The sequence below is a fragment of the Zootoca vivipara genome, chromosome 3 (assembly GCF_963506605.1).
Source record: "Zootoca vivipara chromosome 3, rZooViv1.1, whole genome shotgun sequence".
Lineage (NCBI taxonomy): Eukaryota > Metazoa > Chordata > Lepidosauria > Squamata > Lacertidae > Zootoca > Zootoca vivipara.
The window spans coordinates 21,335,125-21,357,446 of NC_083278.1; the positions used below are offsets into that span (position 1 = coordinate 21,335,125).

The following is a 22,322-nucleotide window of genomic DNA, read 5'->3' on the forward strand; positions in this document are numbered from 1 at the left end:
ATATAACAGGGAATGGGTTGTGTCTCAGACGTACAGAATACTGGCAATGGAAGTGGAGACTGTGCTGAAAGGAAGACATAGTGCCCTTGCGTTGGAGCCATGTCATCTTTCTCAACTTCCAACTCTCCTTCTTTATTGCATATGTCTTGGCTGCAGTTGTTCAGTGAGAGGTGCCCTGCAGTTTTTAAGATGCACATTTTTTTTTACTTCACCACTGCAAATGAATCATTGCTAATTATTTTTAATCTGCATTAACTTGTTACATTTGCAGTGAAATATCAAAGGTTGCAGTATATTTAGAAAGAGGTGGGGGACGATGCTTTGAGAAATTACGTATGAAAATGCATTTCTATATTGTGCAAAGGGAACTGGCTTTAGTATTTACCGTATGTGTATTTTTTTATATATTTTTGTAAGTAGTTTATACCATATCCTTCAACAGTTCCCATGGTTGCTTAGAAAAAAAATTAAAATCACCATAAACCAAAGCATTAAAGCAATATTAAAACATTACAATACAAAAAGAGCAGCATAAAATCAGTCAGCAGAATTGAAAACAGACACCAGGGCAACAAGATCGCAATGTGTGTATGGTTATTTATTTATTTATTATAGCCCACCCTCCACCAAATGGTCCCAGGGCAGATTACATTAAAACCACAATTTAAAGCAATATTCAGTTCATTAAAAACAGTAAATTAAACTGCAAAACTAAACAAAATAATTGTAAGAGCAGCAAAATAGGAGTCCAACAGTAGAAGAGGAAGGAAAGCATCCACTCATCTGAAAGTCTTGGGAGAGAGTTGTGCCCTGACTTGGTCCTGGAAATACTGCAATGACAGCGCAAGATAATCTATTTAAAAATGATGGAAAATATTATTGGATACACCCACCCCTGCCACCGCCTGTAGTGCCACCACCGAGCAAGCATTTCCCCCTGTAGTCACTCAACCTCAGATGACATGGGCCTCCTCCATTGAACATCATAGTGTATAGGGAGGCACATTTCAATACAAGCTTTGAAACCCAAGAAGCACATAAACCACCCTTCATCCACCAATGGATCTCTGTTCTTTTTCCTGGACTGGGCTCCAGTTTATTGGCTCTCTTTGAGCCCATTACTATAAATTCAAGTAATGCAGTAGTTGTGTGGTTTAGTGCAATTCCTGCATTAAAGGTAAAGGGACCCCTGACCATTAGGTCCAGTCGTGACCAACTCTGGGGTTGCGGCGCTCATCTCGTGTTGTTGGCCGAGGGAGCCGGCATACAGCTTCCAGGTCATGTGGCCAGCATGACAGTGCCTCTTCTGGTGAACCAGAGCAGCACACGGAAACACCATTTACCTTCCCTCTGTAGCGGTACCTATTTATCTATTTGCACTTTGATGTGCTTTCGAACTGCTAGGTTGGCAGGAGCTGGGACTGAGCAACGGGAGCTCACCCCGTCGCAGGGATTCAAACCGCCAACCTTCTGATTGGCGAGCCCTAGGCTTTGTGGTTTAACCCACAGCACCACCCATGGTCCCATAATTCCTGCATTACTTTTATGAAAAAAAGATAAAAGCAGGTGCTATCAACATAATCGCGACACCTCTCTTCAAACCTCCATATGACCTCATTCAGCAGTCTCATGCAGATATTTAAATGCAAGAGGGGAACAACAAAAAGATGCCGGACTCTATCACATAGCTGCTAGAGTCTTCCAGCACCATCTTCTGAAACTGGCTGTCCTAGGAAATGAATCACCTGCAAACCAGTTTAGTAGGATACTATAATGGATGGTGTAAAAAGCCTCCAAGAGGTCCAGGAAAAATCAAGGGACTTACACACCGTCTCTCTATCCTGAAATATGTTGTTCACTGGCACAACTTAAGCAGTTTCAGTGCCAAATCCACACCTGAAAACTGATTAAAATGGAACTGGGAACTCAAGCTTCTCCCAATGGTGTCTGAGGTTTTTTATTCAGGTGAAGAAGTGTGCATGCACACGAAAGCTCATACCAAAATAAAAACTTAGTTGGTCTTTAAGGTGCTGCTGGAAGGAATTTTCGTATCCAGTACTCAAAACACTCAATCCAGTTGTTATTAGACTCAATTATCACTGCTAAATATCTCAGGTTCAAAATACCTACCCACTGCACCATGAAAAGCTGAAAACATTGTACCACTATTGCCACAACTCTTCAGAACGAAAGCTTAGGCAGGGTATCATTTCAAAGATTGCTATCTATGCTTTTCAGTGATACTAAGCTTTAAATAAACTACCATGTGGCTTTACAGAGATTGGCACTTAGAGAGGCATCAGCACTTTTTGAAGAATGGAAACTAAGTTACAGCTATTTGAAGGGGCTAAAAGTTATTTTACCTAGAGGGGAAAATAACTCTATAACCAGGAAAGAGAACTATTTCAGTGACAGCAGTGGTACTCTAATCCAAGTACTAAACCATAACTTCAGATGCACAAAGTTGGCATCATACAATGTTCAGAGGCATTCCAGTGCCTTTTAAAAATGTATAATGCCCATATAGTTGGGAGAATATTTAAATCAGGTGTAGCCAACATAGTTCCCTGCATGTGTTTTGGACTACAAAGTCTGTCATCTTCTACAATAGGTCATGCAGGTTGGTCCTGATTGGCGATTTCCCAGGAGTTTTGTGCATTTGGAGGAGAGCTGCTTCTAAGAGACAAGCATGCACAGGTCACATTTCCCTGTCCCAATTCTCGTTCATTAGTGATTCCAGAAATATTACACCTCTTTCTCCAGAGATCAAAGTCTGCTTAGCTCCTGATGGTACTCTGAGGTCTCAACTGGGAAGAAAGGGTGCATGCAGAGTACACCATAGAAGAACCGTCCTTATTAGCATTCCACGTATAGAAGATAAAGTACAAATATATAGAAAGACAACACGGGGGGGGGGGGGGGAATGGAAAGTAAATGATCACGACATCTATCCAATGTCGTTACTTAATACCCTTGTCAAATTCCTCTCCTTACTTGCTCATATTACATTTTTGTATCCTTTTTGAAGCATAGATGATTTAAATAACTTGCAATAAAGTTATCTTGCTCATATTTTTCTCTCTTTTTTAAAGGGTTGCTTCCAACCTCTGTAAACTAAGTGCTTACTCCAGGCATCCCCAAACTTCGGCCCTACAGATGTATTGGACTACAATTCCCATCTTCCCCGACCACTGGTCCTGTTAGCTAGGGATCATGAGAGTTGTAGGTCAAAGCATCTAGAGGGCCGCAGTTTGGGGATGCCTGGCTTACTCTCTTTTTTTAGTTGCCAGCTCAACATAATTTGCTCTTCTGCAGTGAATTTCTAATATTTGTTCACCTTCCCTTTCTCTGACCAGGTGTTACACTGGAATCAGATTCCTGCCTTGACCCAGGTATTCCTGTGAATGGCCATCGGCATGGTAATAACTTCAGCATCCGATCTACAGTCACTTTTAGCTGTGATCCAGGTTACACTCTGAGTGATGATGAACCACTTGTGTGTGAACGAAATCATCAGTGGAACCATGCACTACCTAGCTGCGATGGTAGGTACTGTGCAATAGTTGCTATTGGACCTCTGCAAAATAAATTATATTTAAAAAGATGCAATGTGATATATTTTCATGTAGGGAAAGGGGGCGGGGCACAGAAAGAAATTGCATTATTCACTACTCTTATTCCTGAAACTCCTCTTCGCTTTATCATAACTTCTACTCTGCTCCCATAAATATATGGTTTTCTGGGACACATTCAAAAGCAGAAAATATACCTCTGTGCTAAGTGTGTCTAGCTCAACATAGGAAACACAAACCTCTAAGAGGGAAATGTTTTGCTATTACAACTTCCTCCATTCTAGCACTCTGATGGGAGACACTAAACCTACGGGAAGTGTTCATTTTATGCTAGAGTATATCAAAGAAAGTCCTTCCTAAAACTTGTTGGTTTCAGTTTCTTTCAGTTTCTCACACACCCCCCCCTTTTAAGTTGAGTTCTACACATTTCCATGTCCATTTTTACTTTGTAAAAAAATTCTCAAAAAATAATAATCATCATCATCAGAATTTTTAGTGCATATTCTCCTAATATCCTATGCAATTGTGCCCAATAGACACATTGTTGCAAAGCAATTTCCCCTAATATGGTGCATTTTTGAATAGTATTTTTACTAATAACAATAATAATTTTTGTACACATCCACACATTTTGGGTGGAGAGCAGGTGATAGGTACACTGCAAAATTTTGAAAAGTGGGATTCATGGGGGACTTCGTCAAAAGAGTTATTGAAATCAAGATACAACTGTGTTTTGGACTACAACTTCTGTCATCCTCTACAACTGGGCCTGACTGCAGATTTCCCAGGAGTATTGTGCATTTGGAGGAGAGCTGCCTCTAAGAGACAAGCATGCATGGGTCACATTTGCCACATTTAAGTTTCATTCTGAACAATCTATTTCTCACGATCATTACAATCCTCTAGATGACAACAAGTTTAAGAAATGGGTGGTTCAGAACCTACCAGTTTCAAATCCATGACCCATTATTAGATAGATAGATGATAGATAGATAGATAGATAGATAGATAGATAGATAGATACTTTATTGTCATTGTACATAGTACAACGAAATTGAATGCCATCCTATAAAAACAAAAACAAAACACAATTACAGCCACACATACATGGGTGTAGGCAGGGGGGCAGGAGGGGGCAGTTGCCCCCCTAGAAGCAGGGCCACTGGCCAGCCTGCCCCGCTGCCCCCCACCGCCCGGTGCTGTCTCCCTTCTCCCTGGCTGGCTGTGGGGCGGGTGGAGGGAAAGCCAGCCAAACGCTTTGCACGGCTCTGGGGCTTTCCCTACACCTGCCCCACAGCCAGCCAGCTAGAAGGGACGTCTCCCTTCTCCCTTGCTGGCTGTGGGGCGGGTGGAGGGAAAGCCAGCTTTCCCTCCACCCGCCCCGGCAATCGCTGAGGGGGAGGAGGGGATCGGAACAGCCCGATTTCGGGCTGATCCTGGCGCCCCCTCGCCCCTGCCGATCGTGGAGGGGGAGGAGGGGGAGGAGCAGCCTGATTTCGGGCTGATCCTGGCGCCCCCCTTGCCCCTGCCGATCGTGGAGGGGGAGGAGGGGGTCGGAGCAGCCCGATTGCGGGCTGATCCTGCCACCCCCTCACCCCTGAATGACCATGGCTTTCCTTGCCCTACTGTGGCCCCTCCCCCGCCCCTTGTCCCCGCCCCTTGCCCCCCTAATTTTGATCCTGGCTACGCCCCTGCACACATACACATACATACACACACATCGCAGCTCCCCAAGATCATATTATTTAGTTACAGCATTTAAGATGGTTATAGCTCTTGGATAAAAACTACGGCTTTCCCTCTTAGTTTTGGGTGAATTTAAAATTGCATTAGCCATTCAAAGGAATAGGTTTCCCTCTGCTGATGGATTCCCTTGTTTCCCTGCTGCACTTTCACAAATGTACCACATTTTTGGGGAAAGAAAACCAGTGGCACAGCCAGATATAAATTTAAGGACTCATCCTAACTTCCCATGGTTCCTATCTGCAACAAAAGCTTGGGAGTGTACTTGGAGTCTCCATGGCCGAGCTGTGGTCCTCACCCCTGAACTATATATTCTTAAGAAGAAATGCCCTCCATAGTTCTCAAATACTCTGTTATCAATGGAGCTTTGCATATGCTCAGAAGTCTACAGTGTATTCAGGAACCATGGGAAATCTGGTGAAAGCCTCATTGTGCATTCTCAGCTGCTGGTTTCTTCACTTCTCCCATTTGTAGAAAGGTGGGAAGAGAGAAACTGTCACCAGAGTGAGACCCTGGGCCTATCTTCTTTCCAGGCTTAGAATAACTCCCCAAAACCTTTGAATTTCCCTAGAAAGGTCTCCAAGAAACTTTGGAAAGACTGATATGGTTACAAATCACGACAGCAAAAAAATGTATTCACACTCTAGAATACATAACCACATTTACATATTGCAGAAGAAAATGTGTAATGGTGAACCTGTCATTCATGAGCTCATCAGTGAACCACATATTCCTACGGAACACGGTAATAGAACCAACTTGAAAGCTATATTGTAGGACCAACCAACTTGAAAATTATAGAATCAGGAGAACCATCACATACTACAGACCAAAATGGGCTTTTCTTTATTGTTTGAATATTGTAAAATACTTCCACCTAAAGTATTATGAAGCATTTTATTATAAATAAGATAGGACTAAGAGCGATTCTACTTTGTAGAATATCTAAAAATTGCAGTTTTCATGGTGCTTCTTCAGGTATATAGATTTCAATCATAAAGTTTCTGCTTGGGCTGATGTTGTTCAGAGTGCTGAACTATACTGTGGTTCTTGAGATAGCTTTATTGACACATTGCATTTTTCTTCTGCTTTATTTATGGCTCATGGGATTGGTATGTTTTATTGTTTAACATACTTTATAGCTTTCTGAAATTCACTGCTGTATTTATTATGAGATCTTCTAAGTGTGTATAATTTAGAATGTTCAATTTCTTTAATCTCATCACCCTACTCTTTCAAATGCTTCTAGTTAAAACCAACAGTGACTGCAATCTCCTCTCTTCTTCCCTCCACACACACACACACACACACACACACACACACACACACAAGCTGAGACAGAGATAGTGAGAGGGTGGCAGTGCCTGCTTTCTTTTGGTTATGAAGAATTTACACACAGCAGCATGTTTCAGTAGCCTCAGCACAGAGTCAGAAAGATGTGAGGAAGAGCCAGTACTGAAGTTATAACCCCATTCCGCCATTTCCCAATGCTGACATTTGGGTATGAATTGCAAAGCTGGGGGATCAGCCCCTCTTTCTTGCCCATAATTGGGGCATTTTGCTAGAGAGGGAGGAGGGGATTGAATATGTATGGGTACACTATTCTTTTCTGAAAGCAATCCCCATTAAAGTATTCCGGGACGCAGGTGGTGCTGTGGGTTAAACCACAGAGCCTAGGGCTTGCTGATCAGAAGGTCGGTGGTTCGAATCCCTGCGATGGGGTGAGCTCCCATTGCTCAGTCCCAGCTCCTGCCAACCTAGCAGTTCGAAAGCACATCAAAGTACAAGTGGATAAATAGGTACTGCTATAGCGGGAAGGTAAACGGTGTTTCTGTGTGCTGCTCTGGTTCGCCAGAAGCGGCTTTGTCATGCTGGCCACATGACATGGAAGCTGTACGCCGGCTCCCTCGGCCAATAATGCGATATGAGCACTGCAACCCCAGAGTTGGTCACAACTGGACCTAATGGTCAAGGGTCCCTTTACCTTTACCTTACATTTTTCTAGTTTAAGGTCAGAGTTCAAATTGAGAACGATGTGCCAGCCATAATCCAACCACCCCCTACCCCCGCATGCTAAAAGTGGAATTTTATAGTGTATTTTTCTCACACTACAATTGCTTCTTTACTTGAGGAAGTTGGGTCGTGTCAATCAAATGCGGAAAAGATATGCCAACATATAATGCTGATTGTCAGATATTTAATGTATTAAAAATGGAAAGATGCAGGAAAAGGCAAGTTATAGGTATACCAAAGCAAGTTATGGGGCACAAACCACAATCTAATTTTGCAAACACTGTGTAATTTACCCATATATTCAATACAACTCATGTGTCATTCAAATCAGAACAGTCTATTATGAATTCCATGGAAATTATTCTTTTAGTGTCCTAGCAGCCTTCTAATCTTCACAAGGTTTTGGTTTTGAAAGAATTAGTATGTCTGCAGGGGAAAATGTGTATCTCTTTTCCCTTTAAAAACAAAAGAAGAGAAATGTGATAAATCTGCTGAACAACCCACCCTGAATTATTAATTTTAGGGTGTGTGTGAATAGAATCAATATAACAGCTTTATAATGCAGTTTTTTAGCTCTCAAACCTAGATCAAAGAATAACAAATAAATTTCTAAAGACACCCATTTATACATTTTTTACTATCCTTGCGATTGGCCTGTGGATCAAAAAATATAGGGATCTATATTATTGTCTCAGTGTATGCTAATTTTATGTTTGATACCTTTTGGTATATATTTGAACATAGGTTCTTTCTCCCACCTTACTCCATCCACCAGAACACCATTTTCTGGCTAGAAGCCAGCCTTCCTCATCAGTGCTCTGCATAATCTACCCTCTCTAAAATGTAAAACCCACATATTCTAGTTTTCTCTTATTATCTCTTTTGAGACACAGTCTTGTCAGATTCTTTACTATCTCTCAGGTTGCCAAGGAGACGAGGCACTCACTGGCAATTCTGAGTAGACCTTAATGCAGATGTATAAGCATTTCAATCTTATTACTACTGCCTGCTCCTAATCAGTTCATTTGCTCTGATGATGTTTACAACTTTTCTATTTCAGCAGGGACCTATTATTTGTAAAACATAAACAACATGGTTGTGTGTGTGTGTGTTTAGCTGAATTCATAGCTGTCAAGTTTTCTCTTTTCTCGCGAGGAAGCCTATTCAGCATGAGGGAATTTCCCTTTAAAAAAGGGAGAGCGTGACAGCTATGGCTGAATTTAACAGTGTTGGTTAGCATTTGTTTGTGGCCCCAGGAAGTTAATGGGCCTAATAATGCTCCTCAACTAAAAGAGAAAAAAAAAGGTCAAGCAGAGCACCAGTAATTATTTTATTGCTATTCTTTCTTTCTTTTGTACAGCTCTATGTGGTGGCTATATTCATGGGAGAAGTGGAACCATTCTCTCACCAGGCTTTCCTGATTTTTATCCAAATTCTTTAAACTGCACATGGACCATCGAAGTTTCTCATGGCAAGGGTAAGAGGACATAAAGTTTTCAGGGTGTATCTGTTTTAAATGCCTCCTGGAGATAAATTTTGGAAAAAATAAATAAAGCAAGGGAACCCATCTACTTCTCCCATATAGGCTTAATAAAAAGATAAAGTGTGTGTGTGTGTGTGTGTGTGTGTGTGTGTGTGTGTGTGTGAGAGAGAGAGAGAGAGAGAGAGAGAGAGAGAGAGAGAGAGAGAGAGAGAATATGTTATTATCTTGACTCTATGTTGGAGTTGGCAAGTCTCAGGATATAACCTGAAGCTCCACCCACTCTGGCCAATTGATTTTTAAAATTTATCCACTGTCAAGTCATCCCATCTGTTGATATCACTAAATGCCAGCCAGTACTGGTAATTAGGGACACGGGTGGCGCTGTGGGGTTAAACCACAGAGCCTAGGGCTTGCCGATCAGAAGGTCAGCAGTTCGAATCCCCGTGACGGGGTGAGCTCCCGTTGCTCGGTCCCTGCTCCTGCCAACCTAGCAGTTCGAAAGCATGTCAAAGTGCAAGTAGATAAATAGGTACTGCTCCGGCTGGAAGGTAAACGGCGTTTCTGTGTGCTGCTCTGGTGTACGCTGTATGCCGGCTCCCTTGGCCAGTAAAGCGAGATGAGCGCCGCAGCCCCAGAGTCGTCCGCAACTGGACCTGATGGTCAGGGGTCCCTTTACCTTTACTGGTAATTAAAATGTTACCTTTCTTCATTAATGCTCACCTGTCTTGAAATTATAGTAATTCTGTGTGGAAAATAATTCCTGGTTTTATTCACTGGATTCTGTTACTGCTTTAATATATTTTTGAATAAGTGTGGCATTTTATTTAAATAGAACAGTATGGGTGTTTAGATAACTCCAAGCACTGAAATGATGAAATAGGATTTTAAAAGCAGAGAATTAAAATTAATGGATTTTTTTTCCTCCTCTGGTTGTCGACCTTTGCGATACACTTCTTTCTTTTTTTGCAGGCCTCCTTTGTACTTTCTCTCTCCCTCCCCACTTTTTCATTCCCTATACTATTTTAGAAATGAGAATTCTTATGCAGTTGTTTAGGGTCAAAAGCAAGGACTTTAAGAAAACAAGCACAAAGAGTTCTGAAACAGGAAATCTTTAGCTATATAGTATATGCATCAGAGAATAGCAACATGGTAGTTTATAATATTGTATGAATTATAGGCAGTGCTGAAGGTCATCATATGTGTGACAAGGATATAATTATATTTGTTACAACTTAGCCTGAATGTGCAACATTTGCACCAAGTTTGGGATGCCTCTGTCTTTATTAACCTTCTTATTATACATACACACACAAATACACACACACACACACACACACACACACACACACACACACACTGGATTGTATCTAAAGGTGCCATTCTACTAATGGAACGAGCCTTCTACTAAAAAAGGGTCTGTTTCTGACCTGCTTGTGAAAAACCACTCTGTGTGGCTCCCAACCAAATATTTAAAACACAATAAAGCATTAGACATTAAAAACTTCCCTAAACAGGGCTGCCTTCAGATGTCTTTTAAAAGTAAGATAGTTGCTTATTCCCTTGACATCTGATGGGAGGGTGTTCCACAGGGCGGGCGCCACTACCGAGAAGGCCCTCTGCCTGCTTCCCTGTAACTTGGCTTCTTGCAGCAAAGGAACTGCCAGAAGGCCCTCTGCGCTGGATCTTCAGATGGATCTCATACTATAATGAAGGCATAGCCAATGTGGTGCCCTCCTAAATTAAACCTCCCTTTGGCCTATGCTGCATGAGCAATGGTCAGGGGTGATGGGAGTTGTAGTCCAACAACAACCAGAGGGCACCACATTGGCTAACCTTGCTATAATGTGGTCATTGATTCATTGTGGTACCACACTGTGGGAAACCTTCCCCTAGAGCTTCCACAAGAGTTCATGGAACAGTTCTGTTGTAGCTTCTCTTTCCACTAGTTTCCTTGCTTCCGCTGTACCAAGGGATAGGTTTCTAGACCGTGGGGAATGGTGGTAGTTTGGTAACAGCCTTCAGAATTGAGCCAAGCACAAACAGGATTGTAGTTACACTGATCTTGTGTACAAGCATATGCTCAGGGCCACTCACTTATGAATACCCCTACTTGAAGGCTTACAACAGTGTTATATATAAGAAAGTTGAGAATTGGATGCATATTCACCCTGGATGACAAAAGCAAAGCAAAGCAAAGCAAAGCAAAACAAAACAAAACAAAACAAAACAAAACAAGACACCTGTTAGTGAAGCCTGAGCCTTTAGCTGACTCAGGTTGCCAGTGGTTCTGCTCAGGAGGTCAGACTCAGAAAGCAAAATAATGTTCTTTTCCTCATTTTTCAAGGAGTACAACTGATCTTCCACACCTTTCACCTGGAAAGCTCCCATGACTATTTGCTCATCACTGAAGATGGAAGCTTCACAGAACCTGTGGCCAGATTAACAGGGTCCGTTTTGCCCCCTACCATCAAAGCTGGACTCTTTGGAAACTTCACAGCACAACTTCGGTTTATTTCTGATTTTTCCATTTCCTACGAAGGCTTTAATATAACATTTTCAGGTAAAGGCATGGGCTTTGATAGATTATTTGGAAATGTTTGGTATATATATTATTACCGGTAACTTCAACAGTCATAATGAATAGCACTAGAAGATTTTCCCCACCTGTTGTCAGGAGATTCCCCTACCAACCTCAGACACCATAGCCTACCATGTTTGATAACCTCCCCAACACTCTGTAGAGGATTTTCAGGGAATATATGAGGATTTAAGGAAGAAAGGCAGAAAGGAAAGATCTGTTTTGTGAGTTCTCAATAGGGTATACAATATGGGATGCAACTCAGTAGTTGCTGAAAACCAACCAGACATTGGAATGAGATATATAGACAGACATGAGAGAGAGATATGGTTTGTGGTGTCACTTTTAATGTAATAATAATAATAATTGTTGTTGTTTATTAATGTCTATACCAGGATTAAGACTTCAAATAGGCAGGATGTTCTAGGTAGGGGGTAGTTGGGTTTTCGTAGCCATTCAAAGTGTACTTGGCACTTGTCTTTTTGTAGCCTTAAACTTCAGTCCTGTGCACAATTAACTGCAAGTAAGGATCCATTAGACATAATGGGACTCGCAGTCATGTACTGTATACAGTGGTACCTCGGTTTATGAACACAATTGGTTCCGGAAGTCTGTTCATAAACTGAAGCGTTCATAAACTGAAGTGAACTTTCCCATTGAAAGTAATGGAAAGTGGATTAATCCGTTCCAGACGGTCCGCGGAGTAACTGTTCATAAACTGAAGCGAACTTTCCCATTGAAAGTAATGGAAAGTGGATTAATCCGTTCCAGACAGGTCCGCGGAGTACTTAAACTGAAGCGTTCATAAACTGAAACATGGGTGTAATTGGTTCCGGAAGTCTGTTCATAAACTGAAGCGTTCATAAACTGAAGCGAACTTTCCCATTGAAAGTAATGGAAAGTGAATTAATCCGTTCCAGATAGGTCCGCGGCGTTCATAAACCGAAAATTCATAAACCGAGGTGTTCATAAACCGAGGTTCCACTGTACATGCATAGTATTGTGCAGTAAATTGGCTAGCAGCAACTACTGTTTACAACTGTTAATGTCTTGGGTCTTTTGGAGATTTTAAAACCATGCACAAGTAGCAAGGAAGAGCTACATTATTACTAGTCCCTAACTGCACCATTCTTGGTTCTGGTTTCCACCTGGTTGATCTGAGTATAAAGATCTTTCCAAGAAAGCAGGAACGGAGCAAATCAGGCAATATGAACACGTCAATCATAAATGATTTGTTTTGATTTGAAATATTATCTAGTTTCTAGAAGTAATTGTATTAAGTCTTAAAATGTCAGTTAATTAGACCAAACAGAACAGATATTAATAATAAGAGTGTCTCAGGTCAAACACATCAGGAACTTCTTGGAAAAGGTGCAGTTCATGTGGAAGGTTTAGAATTATTTAACAGTCAGAACAGCAGATCATTTTCTTTCTTTTGGGGCAATCTTCCCACCCACCTCCAAACATTCAGCAAATTTGCTAATAATCCTACCTTTTCTGCAACGAGCCCAATGTGGGCATAGGTTTCCATAGTGGTCTCTCCTCTGGGCACTAACGAAACCAAACTCTGCTTAAGTTCAACAAATTTATAAGCACAACCTCCCTGTTCAGCCTGGTTTATAATATCAATGTGATTTTTTCTCTGAATATTGCTAGTATAGAAACAGTTTGGAAGCAGTGCCCTTGGTTACAGAGGAAAAAGGATGTTATTCTGCAAAATGGGCAGTTTGCTGAAAGGAGATGGTATTGAATTGAATATGAGCTGAGACAGCAGGTTACTAAAGTGGCAGTAAAATCTGCACTGACAAAGGGGTGGAAATGTATATCACAAATAGAGAGTGCTGCATTAAGCATGCAAAGCTAAACCTTTGCATTCCTTACCCTCCCTCTATATGCTCTCCTTGTTCTGTTCTACTTCATAAAAACCATTTTTATTTTACTAGAAAGGCACTGTACTGCTAGGTTTATTCTTCAATATCGCTGCAGGGGTAAAAAAAATTCTGCAGGGGCTACTTTGACTTCACACTGGACTTCACATTCAAAGGCTGCAGTTCATATATGCTGTAAGATGAGTCTGCACATGCAAATTAATTCACATATTGAATTACTGGTTACATTCATTATTTATCAGTGATAGTAAAATTGGATTTTCATAGATATACCGGTATATAAGTCTTTTGAATATTGCATGTGTGTGTGTGTGTGTGCACGCACGCACACACCAATATGGTGTCTGACTTAAATGATATTTACCAATCTAATTTGAATGCTCCTAATACTTGTCTTCAAGAAAGTTCCTGCAAGCTATTATTTAATCGCAGTAGTTCCTAGAGCGAAGCGTTGGCCTCCTTTGCTTATGCCAAACTGTAAATATGTCATTGTTTCCCTCCCTGCAAAAAAATTGGCTGCAATCCAGGTGCTTATGCAACAGTTGCTACCCTAAGAAGCACTACACCAGGGCTGGATCTAGACACATCAAATAAGCATTTCAGTTTAAAGTGCTGTAAATTTAAACAGGGAAAACAGGTAGAGAAAAATTGGACTCCACATCGCCATCTGGTGGCACAATGTTATATCACACATTCAACACATATAAATCACTTTTTCTTTACCAGTCTAGCTGAGTCCCAGGTGCTGTAGCATTTAGAAGCTTACTGCAGCCAATCAGAAGCCACAATTTAGTTTTTGAATGTTTTGGAAGTCAAATGGACTTCCAGAATGGATTCTGTTCGACTTCCAAGGTACGAATGTATGTTGATATTGTGTGGTTACCCTGTTTAATTTTTTTTTAAAAAAATGGGAACTTTCATCTTTTTTCTTGGCTTTTGATTTATTGTCTGAAGAATATGACCTGGAACCCTGTGATGATCCTGGTGTTCCTGCCTTCAGTCGAAGAATAGGATTTCATTTTGGCGTCGGAGATTCCTTGACGTTTTCTTGCTTCCCTGGATATCGCTTGGAAGGTGCAGACAAGCTTGCGTGCCTGGGTGGCGGCCGGCGTGTATGGAGTGCACCTCTGCCAAGGTGTGTGGGTAGGTGGTCACATGCTTTCATTTCATTCATCCAATTGATAGCACATGGGGGAGGCAAAAGGAGGGGGGCAAAGCTAAAGTCATCTATAATTGTGTAAATTATTCAGTGCATATTATAAATGGGTTGTTGTCATGGGATGGTTGGACACAGAGGAATGATAGGAGGAACCAGCTGGGGAACCACCAAAGAAGGCTTTGGTGGTGGTGGTGGGACAATAATGTGTGATTGGAGGGAGAAGAGGAAGAAGACAGGGAGAGGAGGAGACATAGATGGCTTTGGGAAGGCAGGGACCTTTAGTCTTGGCAACTGATTTCATGGAGCACGTCCTACAGGGAATGAGCTGCTGTGCCCGTTAGGTCTGACATTCAACCTAATGTTAACACTGTGAAGATAGTGTTAACTCCAACTTTCAACTGTGTGATTTACTGGCCGGCTCGCTCTGTGACAGTTGTGGATGTTTTAACCAATTGAGTGTGACTCTCAATCCACCAACTGATTCAAGAAGGTACATAGCTAGGTTGAAATGCAGCTGATTATTATTGCACACAAAATAATTTGCTTAAGTTTGTGTGAAGGCACAAATCTTTCTGATGTCTTTGACAGTAAAGATAGCAGCCATGGGGCAATAATAATAATAATCCTAATTATATTTTCTGATGTGTAAATCCAGCTGCTTAGCATTGCAGCTTAGATGTTTCAAGGGAACACACATGCTTGCATCAGAGCTTACATTTTGTTTTGATGTATTTATCATCTGGTCCGGTTAATAACGCAAGATACTTTTAAAAAATACTTCCATTGCAACAGAATATTAAATCCTTTTTTGGGGATTCCTTGAAAATTGGATTGTTTTATAAAATGCATGATACTACATGAAATGTTTTGCAGTTGTAAATTAGGTCACTCTGCTACAGAATCAGCGGCTTTGGGAATCTGCTCAGCATTCACTGGGTGGTTAACATAGTGGAAATTGGGACAGAATCTTTGTTACCCCTGCTCATTATATGACTCCAGTCATGTTTCCTTAAATCTATGAATGATGGTCCAAGTTGTTTTAGAAAGTTGCTTTAAAGCCACTATGGGACAGTTAACCGTTTATTATTATTATTATAAACACACAAATCTGCCTCAGTTTTTTAGCCACTATCTCTGTACAGAATTGGTATTAAGACATAATAAGTGGCTTAGCTGCCACTTACATAATTTTAGAGCAGCTGAAGGCCAGGAGATTTTGCAGTCTTGCTTTTGGTGTTCATGTTACGTAGATTACTGAATTCTTAGTCCACTTTGAAACTGGAGTGACACATTGAAATGACTTTGCCACACTGAGCCAGTTCGCACAATATGCTAAGCCAGTGGTGGCCAAACTTGGCCCTCCAGCTGTTTTGGGACTACAATTCCCATCATCCCTGACCACTGGTCCTGTCAGCTAGGGATGATGTGAGTTATAGTCCCAAAACATCTGGAGGGCCGAGTTTGCCTGTGCCGTGCCTGGCTTGGAGCATTCATATGCCATTAGTTGTGGTCTGGCGTCTTTCCTCTCAGTGGCTAGAGGGCCAAGTTTGGCCACCACTCTGCTAAGCTAAACCTTAGACTGTGTGGGCTCCTGGAGATGAGCTTGCCGCCACTTTTTGCGCCTCCCTGGCCCTCTTTGATGTTGTGGTGTCCAAACCTATGGTTAAATTCTTTCTTCGCTAACCGTGATCTGTTGCCCAAAGTTTGTTCTTGGTTATGGCTCATGATTAGTGAGGAGAGTTCAACCACAAATCTTGTTGTGAGTGTGCACCTGGACTCACATGTGTGCAGCCATTGCAGTCTTGGTTCAGGCAGCATGCTTAGCCAAACCTTAGTGAAGCAATAGCAAAAAGGATTAAGGAGGATCAAAGGGTCTATGAGCTCCTCTCCGGGGAGCCCACTGATTTGCATAGTCTCACTAGGCTAAGGTTTGGCTTTGCGCATTGTGCAAACCACACCATTCACACAAACAGCAAACTGACCTGAGACATGCTGAATTACAGAGCAGTTACAAATATTTGCACTTGAAGGGTTTTAATTGTTCTTAGATAAACTTCAATTATTTTTCAGGTTTCAGATTAGGAAATAAGACATGCATAATAGAATTTCGAGGATCTGAAATACATGTTGTTGTTGTTTAGTCGTTTAGTCATGTCCGACTCTTCATGACCCCATGGACCATAGCACGCCAGGCACTCCTGTCTTCCACTGCCTCCCGCAGTTTGGTCAAACTCATGTTGATAGCTTCGAGAACACTGTCCAACCATCTTGTCCTCTGTCGTCCCCTTCTCCTTGTGCCCTCAATCTTTCCCAACATCAGGGTTTTTTCCAGGGAGTCTTCTCTTCTCATGAGGTGGCCAAAGTATTGGAGCCTCAGCTTCTCCTCCTGGAGAAGGAACTGGCAAGCCACTCCAGTATCCCTGCCAAGAAAACTCCATGGACAAAGACAACTGAAATAAATAGCTACCAGCAAATCCTTTTCATGTTGCATTGAACATAGTGACCTTTTCCCTTGCTTTTGAATATCTACTTCCCACCAGGAATTGCAATTAACTGGCTCTAGTATATATAATTTGAATGAGTGTTGCTGATCCTCAAGAGTATTTTTTTTCTTCACGGCCTTGTTTTGCAATTTAATTTGTTCTTTAAAAATAGTTTAAAGACAGGAAACTTATTCTGAACTTTTCATATTAGCTCCTTATTTCTGAGCAATTGTTGAAGACATTCGTTCATTTGTTTTGCATTATTAAAAATATTAATAACTCGTGTTTATCAAGATATTATTAAGCTCTAGGGCAATTAAAGAAAATCATACCTACTGCAATGCAATGTTGAAAGTGCTATGTTGGTGGTATAGGCATGTTGTGTATGGTTGAAGATTAGATCCTTCAAACATCTAAGCCAGACATCCCAAAACTGCAGCCCTCCAGATGTTTTGGCCTACAACTCCCATGATCCCCAGCTAAGAGGACCAGTGGTCAGGGATGATGGGAATTGTAGTCTAAAACATCTGGAGGGCTGGAGTTTGGGCGTGCCTGATCTAAGCTCTATTCATGTGTTGCTCACATTTGGGGGATTAATGGCCTCGTGCAGGACCACATTGTACTTCTGGCCTCACCCCTGACATTTGCGTGACCAGGCTGTGACAGCCCCAGCCCCCTGGGATCACAAGAAAGGAATAAAGACAATGTGTTATGGAATTAAAATTAGGCCACAACTTTATTAAACTTTTGAATGTTGGAAGACCTTGGCTTAGGCCTTGGCCGTGTATCCCTTCCAGCCCCGCAGGGTAAATGGGATACGGGGGTGCACTGCGAGACGTATGTGTACGCAGACAGCCCAGCCCATTTCCCCCCATGCAGGTACAAAAGCCTAAAGGATTGCATCCAAGGCCATAAAGTGCCAAAGTTGTGACGAATTGCTACGGGGAAGACAAAACCTGCCAATGCAGGAAAATTTATTCCTGGTCCTTCAACAGTAAACAGTCAAAGACTGTAGCAGCACCCGTTAAACAGGAAGAAAAGTGTTAACCTGCAAACAAGAAAACGTTAAACAAAGGGAGGGTAGGGTGGGTGAATCTCCTGAGCCGACTGCCTGTCTACTGTCGGCTCCACCCCCTATATAAATGGGACTGGCCCCACCTCCCAGCAAGAAACTTGACAACTGAGGCTGGGTGTGAACCTCCAGAGAATAACACTGAGGGGCAGGCCAGCCCCTGTTTGCCAGTAAGTTCCCTGGGACTGTAGCACCATGCACGATCCTGCAAAGGGCACACACAATGTAAAGTGTGAGTGCTCATTGCTACTGCATTAGCTGTGCTCTTTGATGACCACACGGAGCACAGTTGATTGCATGGCTGTAAGCCTGTAGGCTACGTTTGGTGTGGGACATCTGAACACACAGTACCTCAACCCTGCCGCTTGACTTTCACATTTAATAATGGCAAGATAAAAGCCAATCTTGAAAGAAGTGTGTGTAGTTTCATTACCCATAGGTGCCTCTGGAGTTCAGTTGTTTGTCACCTATGTTGTTTTCACAGAATCAGGTGGAATCCACGCTTCCTTAGAATAATTACAAGAGTCCCGTCCCCCCTTTTCACACTTTTTTGCTTGTGGGACACCACAAAGGACATTAATTTTGTTTAGCCCTATTAAATTGATATTGCTCAGTCCTAAAAGTTTATTGGATGAATGGTTATGCATCCCTATGCAAATGTTTATTTGTGGGCTATTTTATTAAAAAAGATAATGAAAAGGTCTACCGAAGCTGTACAAAAGGCTTTGTTCCAAATGTCAGGCATATGAAAGAAGCATTACAAAGGTGCAGTTCTCCCTTGACAGAACTCATTTAATTTGAATTCCTGATATAAATCAGCTGTTCTTAATTTGGAATATAAATTCTCGGACCAGTGTTCTGTTTGACTTTTTAAAGTGCTTTGCAGCCCTTTATCTACCACAAGTCAAGACAATGATGGATCTACTGCTTTGCAGAAATGGTTTCAAAATTATTTAATTTCATAATTTAATTGATTTTGTATTCCACTTGCTGAAAGCAAGTGGGTGTTCATACGCCGACTGCGTTATCACTTAGCTAAATTTAGGTGCAGGTGAACCACAATAGAAAGTTAAATAGGAATACTATTTATTTATGCAGACTGCTGAGGAAGAATATATATCCCTTAACCCGTTTTGGACTCTTTTCAAATAGGATCATATCTTTTCCCCCTGAAAGTATTATTACATTTTCCTTTGGAACTCATTCCTGCACTCTGTAAGCATAAGTTGAAATATCCTAAACTTTAACAAAAGGAAAGAAAAACTTGGTTGGAGAGGGCCAACATTTATGATGGTTAATCTGGATGATTTACCAGTAATTTACTGTATATTTGAAATTTGCACTTACATTGAATGAACTGAGCGGATACCTATGAATACTGTGTATTACTTGAGGGAGGTGAACACGAAAATCACATGGGTGTCATGTGAGCTGTCTGTGAATTATTCTGTGAACTGACCCACACAATTATAATTGCTTGCTTATCTTATAGGTTCATTTACCAAAGGGTGGGGTTTTTCCTAGCTAAAAGGTGCCAGTGGAACCTAGAGTATGAGAAGGATCTTATTTTCTTTTATTTTGCATCATGGGCGATAAGTTTAATGCATGTGGAGTGTAAGTGTTGCTTTTCATGCATATTTTGTTTGCCAGGGCTGTTGAATGATCAGTTGGCAGACTTATTTACAGTAGCTTTATTGCATCCAGAATTAGGCACTGAGAAAGACAGCTGCATATTCCAGAATTTTCTTCACCTCTTTGTAAAACAAGTTAGTTATCAATGTACTAGAAGCCAATGGATGACTTAGTTATGGTTCTCTAAGCTTCAATTCAGTTCACCATCCCAGGCAAAATGGAACGTTCTAATTCAGGTGCTGGAGCTTATTTGAAATGTCAGGGAGGCCGAGGCTGCTAATATAAAATGTAGCCCCAATTGTCCGCCATTTCTGACCTGATAAACTCCTAGTTCAGAGATGTGAATTAATGCTTGCATGTGAGATCAAAATTTCTTGCTTTAGGACCACCTGTAAAGGACATTATATCCAAGTACATCTGACAGTTGCATTTAATATGTTACTCCCCCACCCTGCTTACTACTTTGAAATGAATGTAAGCATTTTAAATAAGTAATTGCTTTTCCCCTTATTTCCCATTGTACTTATTTAAAAACTGCATGAAAAAGCACAGAAACAAGGGGCATATTTCACGTGTGACATGTGGTGTCCGTATTTCATACTAAATTTCCACAATGAGTACAATAAAAATATTATGAAGCAGCATGAAGATGCAGGTGGGAGAGACCTGAGAGTTTATTATTTTTATTATAATTATTTTATTAATCACCTGCTACACAATCGTCTTAAGCTGGTTTAAAAAAAGCAAGAAACCATTACAAACTGTTACTACTTTGCTTTAATTGAAGTTTGGCTCTTAATTTCTGGTTTATGCAGTTATATGCAGGTCTAGGTTCATTTAAATGGTTTTGTTAAACTAGGTGAATACCTGGATTGATTAAGGCTGGCATTTGCTAAGGTGCTTCAGTTTTCTGGGGCTCAGCTATTAAAAACAAGCAAACACACATTTGGCTTTGAATATAGCTATGCTATCCCTTGGGATAAGCCATGTCTGTGAGATGAATTTTGAAGTACGAATAATGATTTTACTCCAATATTATGCTTTTAGCCTAGACCAATTCATTCACAACAGAGCCCTCTTTTGGTTTTTATTAATCACTACTTCTTTAACAACCCCCCCCCCAAAAAAAAATCAATTCAAAAGCAACATGCATTCTCTGTCTGACAAGAATGAAGTGGATCTCTTTTCAATATGACTAAGAAATAGCATGCTGGTATCTTTCTTTCCCCTCTTGCTTAAATATTATCTAAGACGGCAGAATCATTTCAAACACATTAGCAGACCCCCTATGTGGTCTCTGTGGAGTATTTCTAAAGGTGGAGGTGGCTTTGTCCTGTTGAACGCTTGCAGCCTTTCATTTAATTTCACTTTTTTAAAAAAAGAATTAGCATGCAGTTTTAGACTGCAGGGCAAATTCCCTGCTGGTTTCATATATTTGTAGTCTGTTTACATTCCCTTTTCCCTTTTCAAGACCTGTAAATTTTCCTCTTGTCCCTTTTGGACCAGGAACAGCTGTTCCCCTCTATAACTGCTTTGACATAAGGTATACACTTTAGACACTTGGGACGCGGGTGGCGCTGTGGGTTAAACCACAGAGCCTAGGGCTTGCTGATCAGAAGTTTGGTGGTTCGAATCCCCGTGACAGGGTGAGCTCCCGTTGCTCAGTCCATGCTCCTGCCAATCTAGCAGTTCGAAAGCACGTCAAAGTGCAAGTAGATAAATAGGTACAATTAAACCTAAAAGCAGTAAATAATAATGTCACTGTGATTTTATGTCTGCATGGATAGTGAGAAGTGCTGGTAATTTATCTGAAGTTCACTTATTTTTTATATTGAAGTATCTTATTTACAGTTACTTGGCACAGTGTTTATAATAAAATAATTGCCGTAGCCATAAATAATCCTAATTTTCAAGGTGTTATAAAGCCAGTGGAGATAAGCAGGCAATTTCCATTATTGTAATGTTGCTATTGTTTGTGTAGTTGTTCTTTTTTTCTCTCCCCATAATCACTTCAGTGTCCTCCCTCCATAGCTGCCAAGTTTTCCCTTTTCTCACGAGGAAGCCTATTCAGCATAAGGGAATTTCCCTTAAAAAAAGGGATAACTTGGCAGCTATGCCTCCCTTCCTCCCCCCTCCTTGTTTTAGCAAAGTGAGGGCAATTGATTGGGGAGGCAGTATGGGTGCAAAAGTTAAAATTCTGCATTAATCTGGTGAAAACACAATCTTAAACCCACAGTCCCAGCACCGAGAAATATAAATTTAAGGGTTTGGTTCTGAGATAGTGAAATATAAAACAGAAAATATAATGACTGCGCTGAAGGGATTGGCATGTATGTACTCTTTCTTTTTTTAATACAAAAAAATAAGATGGCTCTGTCCATGATGCTCTAAAATAAAAACACATCTAGCTTTTTACCTTTTTTTTTTCAAAACGAATATGAAAACTTATTTTAAACACCCTTTCATAAGTTGTACAATCAAATGCTGCAAGTGAGGAAATCGTTTTGGAAGTATAACACTGTTGGCAAGTAAGGTTGGCTGGCTGGCTTAAATCATCTGGTACCCTAAGCACATTCCGTGGAAGCAATATAAGTGGGTTTACGTTGCTAATACGCAGACCATTATCTCTAGTTTGCTTTTAAGATTTCTCCTGGGATGTTTTAAGTCAGTTCGCTCTTGTTTGCCATTAGGCACTTCC

At 41.0% G+C, this 22,322-nt stretch overlaps 1 protein-coding gene across 1 annotated transcript in view; it reads left to right on the top strand.

Annotated features, from left to right (window-relative positions):
- Positions 1–22,322, top strand: part of CSMD1 (CUB and Sushi multiple domains 1) — a 915,553-nt gene that overhangs the window by 688,601 nt on the left and 204,630 nt on the right. Inside the window, exons 18-21 of the mRNA XM_035109950.2 lie at positions 3,357–3,545; positions 8,689–8,805; positions 11,156–11,371; positions 14,233–14,421. Of these exons, the coding sequence (XP_034965841.2) occupies positions 3,357–3,545; positions 8,689–8,805; positions 11,156–11,371; positions 14,233–14,421 (711 nt within the window). The remainder of the gene's footprint in view (positions 1–3,356; positions 3,546–8,688; positions 8,806–11,155; positions 11,372–14,232; positions 14,422–22,322) is intronic.